Below are 19693 nucleotides of genomic sequence, written 5' to 3' on the forward strand. Positions count from 1 at the left end.
TTTTTTTATAGGCGTTGGTGTGGTGTAACCAGACCTTTTCACATTATCACATAACAGTTGTCTAAGTTGGGATGCTTCAAATGAAGCAATCGGCCTGGGCACGTTCTGTGCCGACACATTTACTTCAACGTCAGTCAGTTTAATAAAATTCACACCTAGAAAAATGTCTCATGCCACATTGTAATTAAAATAAATTTGACTTTATTTACCCGAAGTAATGGTGGTTGTGAAGAGATCATCCTCTCCGACCCCTTCCAGGGGCACGTAAATCTCCCGCGGTTTCTCCGGACCGGTATCGTTTGTGTCAATATCAGTGCGACCTCTTCTGTTGGAGTCGCCCATGTTGCGACAACGCCTTCCCTTATCGTCTTCACCCCAAGCACCGTCGCTTCTTCCACCCCAGCTGTCGTCCACTCCGCTGCCACTTCGGGTTTGATTGTTGCGACCTATTAAAGTTTTTGAAAAATAAAATCATTATTAAATTAATTTTTCTTTTGTTTGTTTTTAGTTTTAATTATTTTCACTAACAGAAAGTATGAGAATTACAGTATCGACTTTATGGACACAAATAGTACAGAAAAAAAACTATTTTATCTCCTGTACTGCCTCCTGCGCCTTCCTCGCCATTTTCAACGCACGTTTCATCATTATTAAATCTGTTGCCACCGCCTCGACTATAACCACGGCCCCTTCGGTCTATAAAAACATTTTTATTTATAAAATTTGTTTTAAAAAATTAACTGCTTCCACATTCAGTGGTATCCCTATTTCTCTTATAGTTGTCTCCACTTTCCCAGTTGTCATCTGGAAATTACAATTTAGTTAATGTACTATTACTTAGGTTAATTTGAAAACAAAAATGAAATATATTTCAAAACTACTTTGGGTTTAAAAAAATGAATTAGACCGTAAAACTTAGCAATGATGATAACTAATACCTGAACAATAGAAAACAAACAAAATTTTATCCTTTATATTGGCAACACATGTTCGTTAATTTTTTGACCAATAGCAACGCAGCATTTAAATATGGCGCGGGCTTCTATCCGAAGATGTCAGGAAGATGGAATGGAACTAATTGAATTGTAATTCAATAATTTAGTACTTAAGATGTTTACTTTACTTTACATTACAATCATATTAGAAATAAAATAACCTCAAATTTAAATAAGGTGTTTTATATATTAATATACTTTTTCTTACCTGTTGAATAAATTAATGTTAAATTGTAGGTTAAATAGTCTGACGTACCATTGATTTAACCAGAACATACTTGGCACTTTTTAGGTAATTTTAAAAATAAATTGTTTTTTAAGCCACCTTCCAGTTCTAAATTAAATTTAGTATAGCGTTCACTTTATTATTTTGAAATATTAATCTTTCTATCAAAACATGTCATGTCTGTGAAGACCATTTCTCTCCATCAGATTTCACTATAACAAGAAAAATTCGTCGCCTTAAACCTAAAACAGTTCCTTTGCCACTGTAGAGTTTTAGTTAATTTAATTTTCAAAAGTTGCCAACGCAAAGAATAACAGGGGGGGCCAAGCGAATAGGGACGGAGGGGCAACAGCCGATCATGGACGTTCGGAATCGCCGGAAAGGCACGACCTTTTTGTCTCGGGATGAGTTAGGGATTTATAATATTTGATTTTATAAATTGGTAGTAAAAATTCCCCAAAATTGTCGGGATGACCAGGGAATATCTAGTGTCTTTAGTTAGAGAAAATAATTTACTAGATTTCAGAATAGTGAGTCATGAACGCTATAACTTGATAGATTTTAGGTTATAGAAGACGGTCAGATGATGATTTTGCTTTAAGAAAATATATTTCTGGTAAGAAACTTTTAATATAACCACTATTTTATAAACCGTAAAGTCAATATATTCGTTTATTTTCATTAATTGAATTTGAAGTACAGATTCATTGGTATTAATTCATTTCATGCTTCCTGCTTAGTTATTGCAAAATACAGAAAGTTACTTTTACAGCAGTTACATTAGTTATATTTATCATATTACAGTTTTAGTTTGGATGAGTGTCGAAGTGATATGATGATTATATTATATTATTATAAAATTTATATTATATTATATTTATATATAATATATATATTTTTTAATTTGTTTGTTTTTATCATGAATATATAATAAAATTATACAAAATATATAATTGTTTTATTTTTATATATATCAGAAAAACCTAACCTATACTCATTTAATATAAATTTTAAATAGAAAGTGACAGAAGGACAACAAAGATATCTGTAGTCTGTAAGAAATGGCAACACCGCCTTCAAAATGGCAACATCGCCGCATCCCGAGATCGTGTCCAGTAATGTTTCTTGTTTATAATATTGGGTTGGTACTTCTTAGGTTTTCTATGAAGAATAAATAAGGTTGGTAACAATGCTCAACGAATTTAACCACTTAGCAATTCGCGCGCCAACTTTCCAGTGACATAAAATATATTTTAGTTTTTGTTCATATTAATTAATACTAGTAAATGATTTATAAAATCAGTGTAGTATTTATCACGGAGTAAATTGTCGTAACCCACAACAATCCCGACAAATTGGTGACCCCATCCAACACGCAAATTATCAAGAAGCTTACATTATCATTGGTACAAACACGTGGACCATGGAGAACGAACAAAGGGATACCCCAGCTACCACAACGGGAGCACGAGTTGAACGAGTCAGCATTAAAACTCCACCTTTTTGGAAGAAATATCCAAGAATATGGTTCTTGCAAATCGAGTCACAATTCGCATTGGCTGGAATAACAACAGGCTCGACTAAATATCATCACGTATTGAGCGCCATAGATACAGACATATTGCAACAAATCACTGACGAAGTTATCAACCCACCACCTAGTGAGAAATATACAAATTTAAAAGAAAAACTAATATCTGTTTTTAGCGAATCTCAAGAAAAGAAGACAAAAAAGTTATTGTCCGATATCGAGTTAGGGGAAAGAAAACCATCCGAACTTTTAACACAAATGATAATGGCTGATAAAATTGTAGATATTGAAAGACCTAGTACATATGCTATACAAAAGCAAACAGGCACAACAAACAGCACCACTGAAGAAATCCTTCAAAACCTTATAAAAGAAGTACAGGAAATAAAAATACAACTGGACAATAGACCACGTTCACGTTCTAGAAGTTGAAAAAGGGATAGTAAATTATGCTGCGTTGCACCATGCAATTATAAAAATCCAGACACGGAAAACTAAAGTCCACGTCCATTAACGCGACGGACGGCGTGGCGAATATTAGTCGCAGACTTGTAGTATTAGATCCCACAACCAAACAAAAGTTTTTAATAGATTCTGGTTTAGATATATCTATTCTACCTAAGAGTCACTGTCGCACGCCACCAACAACGTTAGTTTTGTATGCCGCAAACGGTACTACAATAAAAACTTATGGTTATAAAAGACTTACAGTGAGTCTAGGCTTACGCAGAGATTTTGATTGGAATTTCTGCATAGCAGATGTCGATATACCAATTTTAGGATCAGACAAACAATATTAACCAAGTTTCAATATTCACATTGCATCCTGAGCAAAAGTTTTGTGATATAATTAAGGAGTACCCCGAAATCACAAACCCAAACAGATGCAAAAACAGTAAAGCAAACAGAACACAACACGAAATCGAGACCGTTGGTACACCACTCAAAGCAAAATGCAGACGATTAGCACCAGATCGATTAAAAACAGTTAAACAGGAATTTGAATATATGGTCAAACAAGGTATATGTCGCTTATCTAATAGTGATTGGTCAAGCCCACTTCACATGGTGAAGAAGAAAGATGGTTCATGTTGACCAGTTGGTGATTATAGACGTCTAAATGCAGTTACCAAACAAGATCGTTACCCTATACCGCATATTCATGACTTTGCATGTATGTTAGATGGATCAGTCATATTTTCAACAATAGACTTGACACGAGCTTATCACCAAATTCCCATGGATTATTTGAATTTCTAAAAATGCCATTCAGACTAAGCAATGCTGCTCAGACTTTCCAGAGGTATATTAACAATATTCTAAGAGATTTACCTTTCTGTTTTCCATATATCGATGATATTTTGATAGCTTCAAACAGTATTGAAGAACATAAAACACCTACATACACTCTTTAAAAGATTAACAGAATATGGATTACAGATAAATCCGGCAAAATGCTGCTTTGGAGAAGAAAAAGTAATAAAGAAAAATATCTTGGCTATGAAATAAGTAAACAAGGAACCTCTCCATTACCAGAGAAAGTAGCGATAATCAGAAACTTTAAGAAACCAAGCACAAAAAATGAATTGCGTAGATTTCTTGGCGTCATAAATTTCTACAGGAGATTTATGCCAAATACAGCAAAAACACAAGCAATCTTAAATAATTACCTGAAAAACAGTCCTAAAAACGACAAAACAAAGGTAAATTGGACAGATGAAACAGTTGAAGCATTTGAGAAAGTTAAACAAGAACTAACCAATGCTATGCAGTTAGTACATCCAAAGACTAACGCTGCAGTTTCCTTAACTACTGACACATCTGACTATGCCATAGGAGCCGTAATTGAACAATATGAAGAAGGCGTTTGGAAGCCATTAAGTTTCTTTTCTCGCAAACTTTCAACTACTGAAGCCAAATATAGTACGTACGATCGTGAACTGCTAGCTATTTTCGCTACAATTAAACAATTTCGTCATATGCTTGAAGGCCGAAATTTCACGATATGCACAGATCATAAACCCTTAACATATGCTTTTCAACAAAAAATGGATAAAGCATCACCTAGACAGGCACGTCAACTTGATTTTATAGGACAATTCAGCACAGAAATAATACACATAAAAGGAAAATCAAACATTGTTGCTGATACGTTAAGCAGAATTAATTCGATAGATTTAACAAATACTGTACAATTAGAGGAATTCAGTCATTACCAAACTCTAGATCAAGAATTACAAAGACTTCTAGAATCAGATTCAACAGGACTTAAACTGAAACGGTTACAGTTATTGTCTCACATGCATAGACAGATATACTTGTTGGACCGAGGCAATTCCCATGGTTGATATAACTGCGGAAACTGTAATTGGATCGAAAAGAGTTAGAACAAGTCCATATCATCCACAAACAAACGGTAAGATAGAACGATGGCATAGAACGCTAAAAAATTCTATTAAGTGCCACAATACTCAAAAATGGACAGAAGTTTTGCCCACCATTTTATTAGGTTTGAGAGCCCTAATACGAAAGGACTACCAAATATCACCAGCAGAACTAGTTTATGGATCAACAATAATGCTACCAGGAGAATTTTTAAATCCAACATCTACCACAGCAGCTCCTGAAACCTTTGTCACAAAGCTTAAAGAAAATATGAGTATGTTAAGTCCAATGCAAACGGAACGTGCTCAAACCAAAATTTTTGTTCCACAAGATTTAGAAAATTGTACACACGTCTTTGTTAGAAGAGATACTGTTCAGAAGCCATTAGAACAACCTTTTGATGGACCATTCCAAGTATTAAAAAGACAAGAGAAATACTATACAGTGGATATTAAATCGAAGAAGTGCAATATCTCAAAAGATCGGCTAAAACCCGCCTATTTACTTAATGAGGACATCATATCCACGGAACATAACTATGCTGCAAACCAAATAAACACCAATGATCCACATAAATCTACGAGAAAAGTGAAATTTAGATTATGAAGAAGAAATATTTCAACATTTCATATTTTGGTGTATTTAAATATTTAAATGTTTTATTTCATTTCATGGCTCCGCTACTAGAGGGGGAGTAATGTAGAGTTTTAGTTAATTTAACTTTCTGAAGTTGACAACGCAAAGAATTAATAAGGTTGGTGACAATGCCCAACGAATTTAACCACTTAGCAATTCGCGCGCCAACTTTCCAGTGACATAATAGTATTTTACACTACAAGGGAAGAAAGTTTGAGATTCCTGCCCTGCGCGCAGGGCAGGGCTCACAAACTTTCTTCCCGTGTAGTGTATACTATTTTTCTTACTACCTCGGCTACGCCTCGGGCAATATGGTGCGCAGGGCAGGAATCTCAAACTTTTTTCCCGTGTAGTGTATACTATTTTTCTTACTACCTCGGTCGAAAGTACGTATTTTGCTCCCCGGTTCCACGACAGAAAAATACTATTTTCTGTCGTGGAACCGGGGAGCAAAATACGTATTTTCGACCGAGGTAGTAAGAAAAGTATATTTTAGTTTTTGTTCATATTAATTAATACTAGTAAATGATTTATAAAATCAGTGTAGTATTTATTACGGAGTAAATTGTCGTAACCCACAACAACACCGACACCACCATTATTTTTTCATTCTCATATTCCTCCCACTTTCAGGGATCTTAATTTTAATATTTTTGAAAATTTATTGTCTAATTTGAATTCTAAAATGAATTCTAATTCGAATTATTTATTTTTATGTTGTTTGTTATTGTTGTTGAAGAAATTTATTGTGTTGTATTTGTATTTATTTATTTATTTTTGTTATATATAGTATGTAGTATACATAAGACTGATGTATTTTTATAATGTACAATAAATAATTTGTAATAAAAATGTTTTAATTCCATAGCTTGTTTTATTTCTCACAATTCACCTTATAATATACCAATTACTTTGAATTTAAAACTATTCCCGCCAATTTTGTCAAATGTCAAATATAGAAAACTATAAAGGCGACATCTATTGAATAATTTAAACACTATAAATCAATTTATCGTCCAGTGTTCTTTCCCATTTTTAGTAAGAGGTTGGTACTTCTTGGGTGTTCTGTGAGGATAATTATATTTATTTTTATATGTGTAAGACTTCAATTTAATTTTTATTAGGCCTTAAATATTTATGTATATTCTTTCTCTGTAGTTTTATTGTGTTTAATTAGTAATTAGTAATAGTAAAAATGATAAATTAATTGATTTTATTGTATTATATTATTTTTCTATTATTAATTTTTAAATTTCATATTTTTCATGATTGATGCAAAGTGAAAGTTATTTAAGTTCCTTATGCATTAATGTTAAAATAATTAGTTATATTTATTATTTTTATTCGGTTCCATAACACCAAAACCAATGAAAATTGAATAATTATTCATTGTAAAGTAACACCACAAACGTTAACTTAATACGTTATCAAAACTATTTTACCTTCTCTTTCGCCTCTTTCGCCTTCTTGGTCATTTTCTCCCCATCCTTTGTTACTGTTATTAAATTTGTGGCGACTGTCAACATCTCGACCAAAACATCGTCCTCTTCCTACTTTGAAAACAAGTTAATTTAAAGTATTTGTTTTAATTAATGTCAGATGTATTTTAATAATGTAATATGTTTGTTTACCTCTTCTGTCTGTACCGCTGCCATTCCTTTCAACATTTCCTCCCTTTCCTTTATTATTATTGTCGCCATTTTACCACATGTCACCTACAAATTACAATTTAGTATAAGTCATCAACTTTTTCTTCAATACAATTACATAAGTTACATTATTTTTAACATTTTATTAATCTTACTAATATAAATGTCGTTTATATATTAATTTATTATCAAAAAATATGACATAAATAAATATTACAATTATCGAACCATTAGATGCTTAAAATTTCAGGTCATGAAATATTTCACTAAACTACTAATGCTAATAATTATCTTTAAAAATACTATAACTTTTATATATTTATTAATGTATATTCATGTAATGTTTAATCATTCATTAATTATTTACACTAATAGAAAGTAAGAGAATTATAGTAATGACTTTATGGACAGTGTAATAAGTAGTTAAACTTTTTCCTAATACTAATACACAGATAGAACAGGAGCAAAAAGTAATCCTGATTCATTTCAAACAGAAAAAAACTTTTACCTCCTCTTCTGCCTTTTGAGCCTTCCTCGCCATTTTCAACCCACGTTTCATCATTATTAAATCTGTTGCCACCACCTCGACTATAACTACGGCCTCTTCGGTCTATAAAAACAACTTAATTTATAAAATTTGTTTTAAATAATGTAATAATTTTATTTATTTCCTCTGCCATTGCCACTGTTTCCCTATTCAATGTTTTCCTTGTTTTCATTATTGCCGTCGCCAGTTTCCCACTTGTTATCTGGAAATTACAATTTAGTTAATGTACTACTTAGGCTATTTTAAAACCAAATATGAAATATATTTCAAAATCATCTTGGGTATATATTAGATATATATTACATATACACAAAAAAAATGTTAGTAATGATTATTAATTTGATTTTATACTTAATGTTGTACAATACGTATTATTTAAATAATTAATTAACAACAGTAAAATTGCCTTTTAAAGCGTTGTTACAGTATCGAGTTTGTTTAAGGATTCTTAAGAATGATTGAAGATATAAGGATAACTAAATTTATTTTCATATTTGTAAAACTTGTTCGAAAGGTAATAAATAATTTCAATTTAATCTCACGAGTCCTTAAATATGTATGTATATATTTTTTCTGTCGTTTCATTGTGTATTTATTAGTAATAAACAACATTCAAAATGATTAATCAATTGATTTTATTGTATTATATTATATTTTTATTATGTTTAAATTTAAATATTTTTCTTGATTGATGAAGCAAAGTGAATTATGTATTAATGCTAAAACAATTAGTTATATTTATTATTTTTCTACTATTCCATGACATTAAAACCAATGAAAATCGAATAATTATTCATTGCAAAACACCACAAACGTTAACATAATACATTATCAAAACGATTTTACCTCCTCTATCGCCTATTGCGCCTTCTTGGTGATTTTCTCCCCATCTATTGTTAATGTTGTTAGGTTTGTGATGACTGTCAACATCTCGACCAAATCCTCGTCCTCTTCCAACTTTGAAAACAAATTAATTTATAGAATTCGTTTTAAACCATGTCAGGGGTATTTTAATAACATAATCATTTTGTTTACCTCTTCTGTCTTTGATACTCGTACCCCATTCAACATTTCATCTATATCCTTTATTATCATAATTATTATCGCCACTTTCCCATTTGACATCTTAAAATTATAATTTAGTTAACGTTTATTTACATTAATTAAAGTGTTTTTAATTTTAATAATGTAATAATTTTGTTTACCTCTAAAGTCTCTACCGTTACTATTACTTTCAACATTTCCTCTATTTCCATTATTATTATTATTGTCGCCACTTCCCCATTTGTCATCTACAAATTACAATTTAATTAAAGTATTTTATATTAGTATTTATTTTTTTATTATACTCGCGACTTCGTCCGATAGCGTGTTGAATACGATCGTTTTCTAGACGGTGATTTGGAGATTCCAAAGATTCTTGAACCCTTAACAATGAATGACGCTTTCTATTTAATTGTAATCGTTTATTCCTCACAGAATTACTCTCATTCGACCTAGACATGGACATCCGTAATCTACAATTTGTAAGACGACTTTCCCTATCTTCTTCAGATTCATTTTCACGTCGCAATCTTTGGCTTCTGGACTTTCTCATGTTTTTAGAGAGATTTCACTTTTTTTAGGCATAACTAAATATTAGAAAAAAAAACAACTATCTACGTTACTAACTAGATAAAATAACCTATAAATAATTTATCAATTTCAATGTAAATATGAATATTGAACACAAATGTACTTAATTTATAATTATTACTTAAAAGTAAAAAAGGAAAGCATTAAAAATGTATATTTTGAATTAAGATAAGATAAGATAAGAAGTACAGATCGGTGGAATTATAAAAGATACCCATCAATCAAATCAAACTTTCAATCAATTGTTGGTGGGAGAAGTGGTGGGAGGCGCCCGACGAGATGGCCCAGGGGTGGAAAGTACATTTGTGTTCAATATTCAGATTTACATTGAAATTGATAAATTATTTATAGGTTATTTTGTTTAGTTAGTAACGTAGATAGTTGTTTTTTTTTCTAATAATTAGTTATGCCTAAACGAAAGTGAAATCTCTCTAAAAACATGAGAAAGGCCAAAAGCCAAAGATTGCGACGTGAAAATGAAGCCGTCTTACAAATTGTAGATTACGGATGTCCATGTCTAGGTCGAATGAGAGTAATTCTGTGAGGAATGAACGATTACAATTAAATAGAACACGTCATTCATTGTTAAGGGCCCAAAAATCTTTGGAATCTCGAGATCACAGTCTAGGAAACGATCGTATTCAACACGCTATCGGACGAAGTCGCGAGTTCAGCTAGTTTATAAATAATATCTGAACAATAGGAATCTATAACAAGTAACATAATCTAGTTAATAGTGGTGAATTAATTCGATATACCTGAAGTTTGGTGTGATTTTCCTGATCGTGTAGTACTGACGTTCCTTGTATTGGAAACATCAGTATCCTTCGACTTATTACCGTAAATTGGTCCAGTAAAACCTAGTGCCACCTTCAACAGGATGAAACTCTGAAGGCGGATCGTCAACCCAGTCCTCGCTCATATTGACTCAGTCAAATCTGAAATTGCGGGGATATAAAATTAGCAGGCTTCGAGAAATCAAAAAAAGCCCCTCCCATCTTTCCTTTCAATTGTTGGTAAATGTGACATGAATCAAGGGATGAATGAAGGAGCATCGCAGGTTCAGCTTGCCCGAACTTGTTGACCCGTTCCGACCGGAGGTTTGTTGGTGAATTTAATGTAAATTTTGGTATATGACAGGTCGTTGTTTGAGCAACGGGGGAGTCTATACTGAGAGTTAAGGGTAGCAGCTGGACGGCTTAATGTAATGATACCAACCCTATCTATCTTTAGAATTTACAAATGAATGAAGAAATGGCCACGTTGTTGTGTGTGATACGAAAATAATTACGAAATGTAGTAGTACATCATTCTGATTGAGTAGGACTTAATATTGACTAAACAAATTAAATAAAATTAATTATTGTTCATCGAATAAGAAACCATATAAGTCTGAACAACAGGATGATTTCACATAATAATTTAAAAATAGTCAACTAAAATTATGACACAATACCATAAATAAATTAATAAAATAATTATATGACTAAAAACACAACAGACAGAAAAATTGTTTTAGTTCACATTGTTTCTAACAAAAGAAACAACATGGCGGACAATGATCCGAAAGATTAATAATTAAAGAGAAAATCTCGACATTTAACAAATAAAACAAATACAGATATTATTCCAATGGCAAAATTTTAACAAGAAATATAATATAAATTTTCAAGAATTTATTTACCGTTGTAGACACGTCTAATCTGTTCAACAGTTGAAACCAAAAAGAACGAATCGTACTCATGGGGGGAGGGAGTTAGTGAACAGGACCAAATGTTCCCGAAGTTACATTCATTTTCTAAAATTGATATGTGGAGGGGCAACAGCCAATCATAGATGTTCGGCATCGTCGAAAAGGCACGACCTTTGCCTGTCTTGGGGTGCAGACTGGTGACAAATATTTTTTTTTTAATTTTATAAATTGGTAATAGAAATTCTCCAAATTTCAGAGATGATCAGGGAGTATCTATTGTTTTTAGTTAGAGAAAATTACTAGATTTCAGAATAGTAGCTCCATCATTCGATACGTAGCCCCATGGGAGGACAATTAAATAGAACCAAATTGAAACAGCCGAATGTTCTCGAAGTTACACTGGTTTTCTAAAATTGATATGTTGTTTGAAATGGTATGACACAGAGAACACCCAAGAAGTACCAACCTCCTACTAAAAATGGAACAACACTGGATGAAAAATTGATTTTTAGTGTTTAATTTATTCAGTCAGCTTTATATATTCGTGTATTTGACATTTGTCAAAAATGGCGTGAATAATTTCAAATTCAAATTAATTTGAATATAATTATTAAGTGTTCTGCGTATTATCAGAAATAAAACAAACTCCAATGTCCAAGAACTTCGTTGGTGTTGATATTAGGAGTATCTCATTGCTTAGAGGCACGCCTCAATTCCCAAATATATCACGCTTCCTACTAGTGTATGAACGTAATTTTGGTCTAATCAGTCCCACATATCAATCGCCGCTAACCTGAATTTCTTTTTGGTGGTGGTGAGCCTCTATTTTCCTCTTCAACATATCCCCAACATACTCAACCGGATTAAGGTCAGGAAATGTGTCTAGGAAATCCTTTACCTGCCTTGTTCGATGGGGAAGTGTTCTGTCGTTCATAAAAATAAATTATGAACCAACATCACTCCACCATAACCCCACCACTGTTCTGAGAATGGTATCTATATTCCTTAACGTCGGTCTCCCCCAAGATGGATCCACCTTGTCGTGGTCCTGGGGCTCACTACCACTCCACAAACCAGTGGCAGTGGAAAGCTAATGCATTTAACCGCAATTCCAATCCATTCTCAGGAAGATCTCCGATCTTTCTCGATTGGTCTTGTTCTTTCTGAACCATTTGACAGGGAGCTGATGTCTTTGCCTTACTTGCGTCTTCTGGTTCAGTTAACCTATGTATGCCTCGCAAACAGTAGGAAAAGCTTTTGACCCGTCTGAGACTTACTGTCTCTATTGTTCATGATGTCTTTCAGGATTCAGATGTATCAAACTTATCGTACTTTATACGTCTTGTCTTTCCTACATGAGTTTTCTTGTGTCTGACATTTGATCATGATCTTTGGATCGGTATCCGGAGAGGGATTTTAGTCTTTTATAAGATTTTCCCCTTTGTCCCAAAATAAAAATCAGGATTGATCCACCTTATCGTGGTCCTGGTACTCAGTACCTTGAGATTAGATCTACCCTATTTAGGTACTCGGTTCATACGCAAAATAATATACCTATACCTTTTTCTTTTATAATATTAAAATTCTAAATATCTTCTACCCCATTTAAAAAAATACTTGTAATTACGTACCTTGAAATCAGGAACGCATTAAAACGTCAAGGGCCGCAACGTTGGAGGTATAAAAAATGTGCAACCATAAAGTAATTACTCTAAAGTAAGGGATCTAAAACTTGTTATTACCTTAAATGTCATGTCAATGAAAGCACGAACCACTGAATTCAACACTGATCTAATCGATGCGTAAAATTGTATACGGCTTATTATTATTATCTTTGTTGCCTAACTACCTAAAATAACAACTGCCACCTATATACATTTCTTAATTTGTATTTATCCCGATGCCTAGATTAACACGTATTGTTTACTGGTTACTTGATTACAAACAAAATATGATTGTCCATGTTACTTAGGCAACAGGGTCTATCATGGAAGGACAAGTGAATAGTTCCAAATGGAAACAACAGAATGTTACACATTGTAAAACTGATATATTGTTTACTAGCTGTACTCGCGACTTCGTCCGATAGAGTGTTGAATACGATCGTTTTCTAGACGGTGATCTCGAGATTCCAAAGATGCTTGTGCCCTTAACAATGAATGATGCATTCTATCTAATCGTGATCGTTCATTCCTCTCAGAACTACTTTCATTCGACCTAGACATGGACATCCGTAATCTACAATTTGTAAGACGACTTTCCCTATCTTGTTCAGATTCAGGAAAGCAGTAAAAATGTAACAAAATAGTTTGAATTAAGATAAGATAAGAAGAACGGATCGGTGGAATTATAAAAGATACCTATCAATCAAATCAAACTATCAATCAATCGTTGGTGGGAGAAGTGGTGGGATGCGCCCGACGTGACGGCCCAGTGCCACTGGGCCAGTGGTGGCATGCGCGTGAGCTGCGCGTGGTGCTGGACAGTACTTGGACATTGCAACATTACTTTATTTTTCTAAAATAAAAGAATTTTTCTAAAATAAAAGTAGCCTAAGTTACTCCTTATTACATCAGTTATCTGCCAATAAAAGTCCCGTCAAAATCGGTCCAGCCATTTCAGAGATTAGCCGGAAGAGACAGACAGACAGAGAGACAAAAATTATAAAAAATGTTATTTTGGTGTATGTGCCGTATTTATATTCACATACATGTAGTAAAAAACGGTTATTTCAATATTATAAGCAGACACTCCAATTTTATTTATATGTATAGATGTATAGATTTCAAATTATATATCAACAACATTGTTGGGGATTCGCACTGAATTTCATATTTCCAAGTTTATGTAATGCTATAAGAACAGTTGTGTTCCGAATTGCCGAGTCCAAAGGTGCCGAACGTGTTTAACGAAATAACCAGTTCACAGAAAGTCAGTTTGCTGAATGGTATTTTTATTGTTATTCTTATTTATTTACAAACAATTTGATTTCGTAAAACAGTTTTTCTGACAGCCGCATGAGCGTTAGACATAAATAACCACATGAGTCAGTCAGTCTGACTCAGATTGACAGCCATGAGCGTTAGACATAAATAACCACAAGAGTCAGTCAGACAGTCTGACTCAGACTGACAGCCATTAGCGTTAGACATAAATAACCACAAGGGTCAGTCAGACAGTCTGACTCAGACTGACAGCCATGAGCGTTAGACATAAATAACCACAACAGTCAGACAGTCTGACTCAAACTGGTAGCCATGAGCGTTAGACATAAGTAACCAGATGAGTCAGACAGTCTGTCTCAGACTGGCAGCCATGAGCGTTAGACATAAATAGCCACAAGAGTCGGTCAGACAGTCTGACTAAGACTGACAGCCATGAGCGTTAGACATAAATAACTACAAGGGTTGAAAATAAGTATTAGTACCGTGTATATAAACTGTATATAGTGTAAATAGAGTTTTAGTTTAAGTTAGTGTCAGTTTTATTTTCACACTGCCCGAACCTTCGAAAACTGTTATATTTTACTTGGTTAAGCTAAGATTGGGCGCTAGATTTTCGGTCCCCTATTGGTTTGAAGTCCTGATCCGGAGTCTTGGTCACGGTATCGGTAAGCTCTAATTAGACAGCCTGGCGACAGCAGTGGTTGGGTTTAAAATCAGATTTTGAAAATAGGTCTGATTAATAGAAATGTTACATTCTAAAATTATTTTCAATAATAAAAATATGTGTGAATAAGAAATATGTGAAATTCGTGATTTATATATTAATTTCAAATTGTATTTCATATTTCCAGTTTTATATAATGATATAAGCACACTAGTTTACTTGGCGGTTGATATAAGCATCTGGATCCACAGCAGTTGCGTTCCGAGTTGCCGAGTCCAAAGGTGCTCAACGTGTCTTACGAAAATAATCAGTTCACAGAAAGTCCGTTTGCTGAATGGTAGTATTTCGCTCTCCGTACAAGCGTTCAAGTGGTGCGATTACTTAATCAAAATCTAGGTAAGAATTTTTACATATTTCTTGTTAATAATGATTCATTTTATACTAATATCAGTGTTTGTTCTGCTTATTTAGATGTGGAGTATATTTGCTTAGTTTAAGTCTTTCCAAGCGTTGTCGGTGAAATGTGTAAAACGTGTACGTTTAATTTTAATTCACTGTCAGATTCTGTTTTCAGCATATCGAAGTTTGCAATCATTTTATTGTTATTTTTGTTTATTTAAAAACAATAGGATTCGTAAAATAGTTTTTCTCACGTACAGATATCCGTTGTTGTTTTTGTCATAGATTAGTAACTTGCTGCACAATGAAGATTCTCCCTCACCAATCAAGCCGATAACTCCGAAGTTGAAACTAGGGAAGCTTTGAGCTACAAACCACACTCCTCGGTTCTGCTGATCGAAAAGGATGGTAATAGCAAGAATGTTAGGTTTTTCGTAGATGGTGACGTGGTTGTTACGACACTCTGGAGCAACGACAACATCAAGACATTACAGATATAAGTATGTACTCCTTAAATATGTTTATATGTTTCTTCAAATATTTAACTTTTAGATTAAAGATCCAAATCTTAATATTAAGTAAAGGAAAGTACGTGCACCAGATGGTTTTGTACCACACGCTTCCAAGTTGGAGAAGTTGTCCAATAAACCTTATCTCTATGCTGAGGCAACGTCAGTAGTCAATCTTAAAAAAGGAGTTGCTGGTTTGTTCCATGTAATTCTTTCTTTTTATATTGAAAATTTTGTTACAAATATTGCTTTGTTTCAGATATTGGATGTGGAAATGCGTGAGACTGACGCTTCAGGTGAATGTACTGCAAAATATTTCTCAACATCTCAAATTTGACCAAACAAGTCTGTATATCTCTAGATTAATCCTACATTTACAATCCTGACTCAATTTTAGAACCAGTTATAAATTCATTTGGATATACGGAATATAATTTGGATCTTATGAACAATATTATAAAATCGATGACTTCCATCAAATCATGAACCATCAAATGTTCGCTTCAGTGAAAGATTTGGGTAATTTCGTTGAGGCGGGACAAATTTTAAGTCTATTTGGTCGCAGTACTTCACTAGGATGAATTAGAAACAGTAATCGTTACTTCTAGTGGTATATTTTACAGTCAGGAGTATCTTCTAACGGACAAGGAGGAAGATAACAAAGATGTTCAAAGTTTTCCCGTTCTAGTGAACGAATTAAGGAATAGTTTAAAGTAAAGCGGAAATCACCAAAGCTCTTGATAATAAGGTGAATAAAAATATACTGAAAGTTTTTAATAAGTCTTATCGTATTAATTAACAATGTGTTATATTTTTAGTTTACATATGTATGATGTGGGTTTCATTCAAACTGTTGATTCAAATTCACAACAAAATATTGGTATTTGATAATGAACAGAGTATCGATCAAAATGAAAGATATTTATGGGCTTTGTCCATTTGTTTCTAACCAAATCATGATGTCTTGATAACCTTTTAAACAATTACAATAAAAACATAAATATCCCAGCTAAAGTCAAAGAGATCATCATTCTCATTTTGGCTTCTAAATCTAAAGTGAGAAAAAAATGTGTAATATAAATAAAATTATACAATTATATATTGTCATTTTTAGGTTCTCCATGATGTGGAAGAAACTATTAAATAATTTAGATTATGGACGTTCTAATTCTTCCATGCTCTAAATAATTTAAGGTCCGGAAGAACCATCTCAACTCTATTAAATTATATTAAATATGGAAGTTGAAAAGCGATTAGAGCCTTAGACAAATCTTTTTGGAATAAATTTGTTCTGAAAGCCGCAGAATAACCTTTCGGTTGGACAAGAAACACGAAACAAGGTCCAGATCAATTTCAACTGATATTATTCTTTTGTCCAATCCCTCAAATGAAATGATTAAAAAGTTGTTGGAATATTTATATTCTAAACATCCTGAATTTTAAATCAAACAATATGCACTGCAAACTCTTGTTGGCCGATGAGAATCTTGAGCTTAAAGAGAAATTGATGAGAATCATCTGAAGCGACAACAAACTGAACAACTACTCTACGTTGTCGTCAAGAGGAATGTCGACTGCTCTAACCAGAAACTTCATGAAAACACCCTCGTGTAATGCACCAAGAATTGAAAAATGGAATCGCAAAGGTGTCATGATGGACAAAGATGGCTTTTTTCAAGAAATTTTCACCGCAAGTAACAATTTAACTTTTTACCCTTCCTTACTTTGAGGGTTTTGTGTTTCTACAGCTTGGTATATTTTCTGGCGGTCTTTCCAGTTTCATGTTCAGTTCTTGGAACGCAGCTCAGACCGTACGTTTTCTTCAGCGGACAAGGCGAACTTATGGATCACGTTTGGTCTGGAACTACTTCCGAGAAAACGCATGTGTATCACGTGAGATGAGATTAATTATTATTGATTATGCTTTATGATTCTTTAACTATTTGTAGGCAAATATGTTGTTGCAAGATCATTTGGAATACATTTTTTAGAGCTGGAATTTTTAAAGTTGATACGGTATTGGTAAAGTCTCAATTGAAATTACTGCATCTATTGAACCGAAATTGAACCTTCAAACTGATATCGATTTTTTCTCTAAAATGAATTTGTGTATGAGACTAGCGTAACCTACCATCACATATCAAATTATAATAATGTTTGTATTTTAGGGGAAAGCCACAGCTATTCTTAACGGGATGACGGGGCCCGAAAAGACAGACGTGGTCCGACATAATAGCAAGAACTAAATCTAAACTCACCATACAGAGAAAGGAACTTTCAAAAACGGGAGGGGGCAGGCGAAAATTTGCGGCCTTAACCGGCTTGAGGCAGACATTGCCGGTCTGATTAAGTCCTCTGCGGTAGAAGGAGTGGCAAATATCCCCCTCCCAGTCGTCAAATTAGAATTTCCTCCGGGTACGTCGGACCCCCCGCTTTTTCCTGACGTGCCGGGGCGTTCGTCAGCTCCGGACGTGCCGCGCCAGCCCTTACGACGTTTAAGGAGTAAAAAGCAAAAAAGTTCCACATATGATGCATACGAAAAACATGCTCAATATTTAAAAAAAAATAAAGATGAAGGATAGACATCATCAACAAAAGATGGAGACTTTGGGGAATATTGTGGGTGCCTTGAATGCATCCTCAGCGTCAAATGCACAGGCCTTAATCCAAACGGCCCAGGCGTTGTCATAGACTGCTGTGGTACTGAACCACATGGCGGAAGCCATAAATAAATTAGCGCAGTATCGATGACCATTTGTTTTTGTTACTATTTTTGTTAAAATTTATTTTCGGAATTTCATATTTTTTATATTATTGATTAAATTTTATTATATAAGCATAGTTTATTATTTTATTTATATTTAATATTTTTGAAATCCTTGGGGTGCAACTCAAAAGTCAAGTTTCTTATAAACATTTTTATTTTACCTTTTAGTTCAAAACACTTGACTCAGCGATGCTCTTTAACTAGTTTGAAATCGAGCTGTGATTAAACGGTTACGGATTGCTTTACCAGCTGCCAATTCAGGATTTATTGCTCCTACTTCTGATAAATTGTCAAATAAGCCTGAAAATTAATTGTTTAAAACTTGTTAAAAGTTATTTTAAAAGATATATACCATCATCCACATGATCATCTTCATTTTCATCTTTTGGTAAAATCAAATTATTTTTAATACAAAATTGCAAGATTTAAATAATATTTTAAATAGTGGTTAACATTATATTATTAGCAATATTATGGTCCATCCAGTTTGCAACGCGCAACTCTTCGATGTCATAGTGGTGGTGTGTTCATCAGTAGAGATAAAATGGCGTTTTGAGTTGTTCCGTTATTCTTTGCAGTTATTCATAATAACCATGTATATGATTATAATAGTGCTTTTAATGGCATAACAATATTAATATATTAAATAACCAATACTGATTTTTTGCTTGGCCTAAGAAACCAAGATGCTTCTTCATTAAGTTGTAAGTTCTTAGAACAAATAAAAAATTAAAGTGGCATGACATTTTACAAAGAAAGGAAATGAAATTAATCGGAAATGTAACTAATAAAGGTTTGTTTTACATGTACTATAAACTAATTTTGCATATTATCATATCGACTGTGTGTTTTAAAAGAGCAATTACAACCTATGTTTGTTCATGTTTTTAGGTCAACATTTGTTGGAATTATTTTCTGACGTTTCGTTAGCACGAGTTAACTTACCTATTATATACAATTATTTTGATAACTGGATTTTGTTTTAAGAAAGAAAGAAAATGAAATGAATTAGAAACGTAAATATAAAAGGTTAGTTTCACATTTACTATAAATTAATTTTACTTATTATCATACTGAGTGTGTTGAAGTTTATGGTTGTAATTGACTGCTCA

At 33.2% G+C, this 19693-nt stretch overlaps 1 protein-coding gene and 1 long non-coding RNA gene across 2 annotated transcripts; one reads left to right on the top strand and one right to left on the bottom strand.

Moving 5' to 3' along the window:
• Positions 1-35: 35 nt before the first annotated feature.
• Positions 36-13029, bottom strand: LOC126266349 (uncharacterized). Its single transcript, XM_049970278.1, has 12 exons — positions 12929-13029; positions 10363-10542; positions 9175-9261; positions 9005-9094; positions 8816-8926; positions 7931-8171; positions 7405-7488; positions 7216-7323; positions 751-804; positions 595-696; positions 210-446; positions 36-155 (listed from the first exon to the last, which is right to left on the bottom strand). Exons 6-12 carry the CDS (start codon positions 7982-7984, stop codon positions 150-152), a joined length of 645 nt encoding a protein of 214 aa, XP_049826235.1. The 5' UTR covers positions 7985-8171; positions 8816-8926; positions 9005-9094; positions 9175-9261; positions 10363-10542; positions 12929-13029; the 3' UTR covers positions 36-149.
• A 2169-nt stretch (positions 13030-15198) lies between these two features.
• Positions 15199-15962, top strand: LOC126266370 (uncharacterized). Its single transcript, XR_007548775.1, has 3 exons — positions 15199-15302; positions 15591-15805; positions 15858-15962. It is a non-coding gene; the product is annotated as an uncharacterized LOC126266370 (long non-coding RNA).
• The last annotated feature ends 3731 nt before the right edge of the window (positions 15963-19693 follow it).

The sequence above is a fragment of the Aethina tumida genome, chromosome 8, assembly GCF_024364675.1.
Source record: "Aethina tumida isolate Nest 87 chromosome 8, icAetTumi1.1, whole genome shotgun sequence".
Taxonomy (NCBI): domain Eukaryota; kingdom Metazoa; phylum Arthropoda; class Insecta; order Coleoptera; family Nitidulidae; genus Aethina; species Aethina tumida.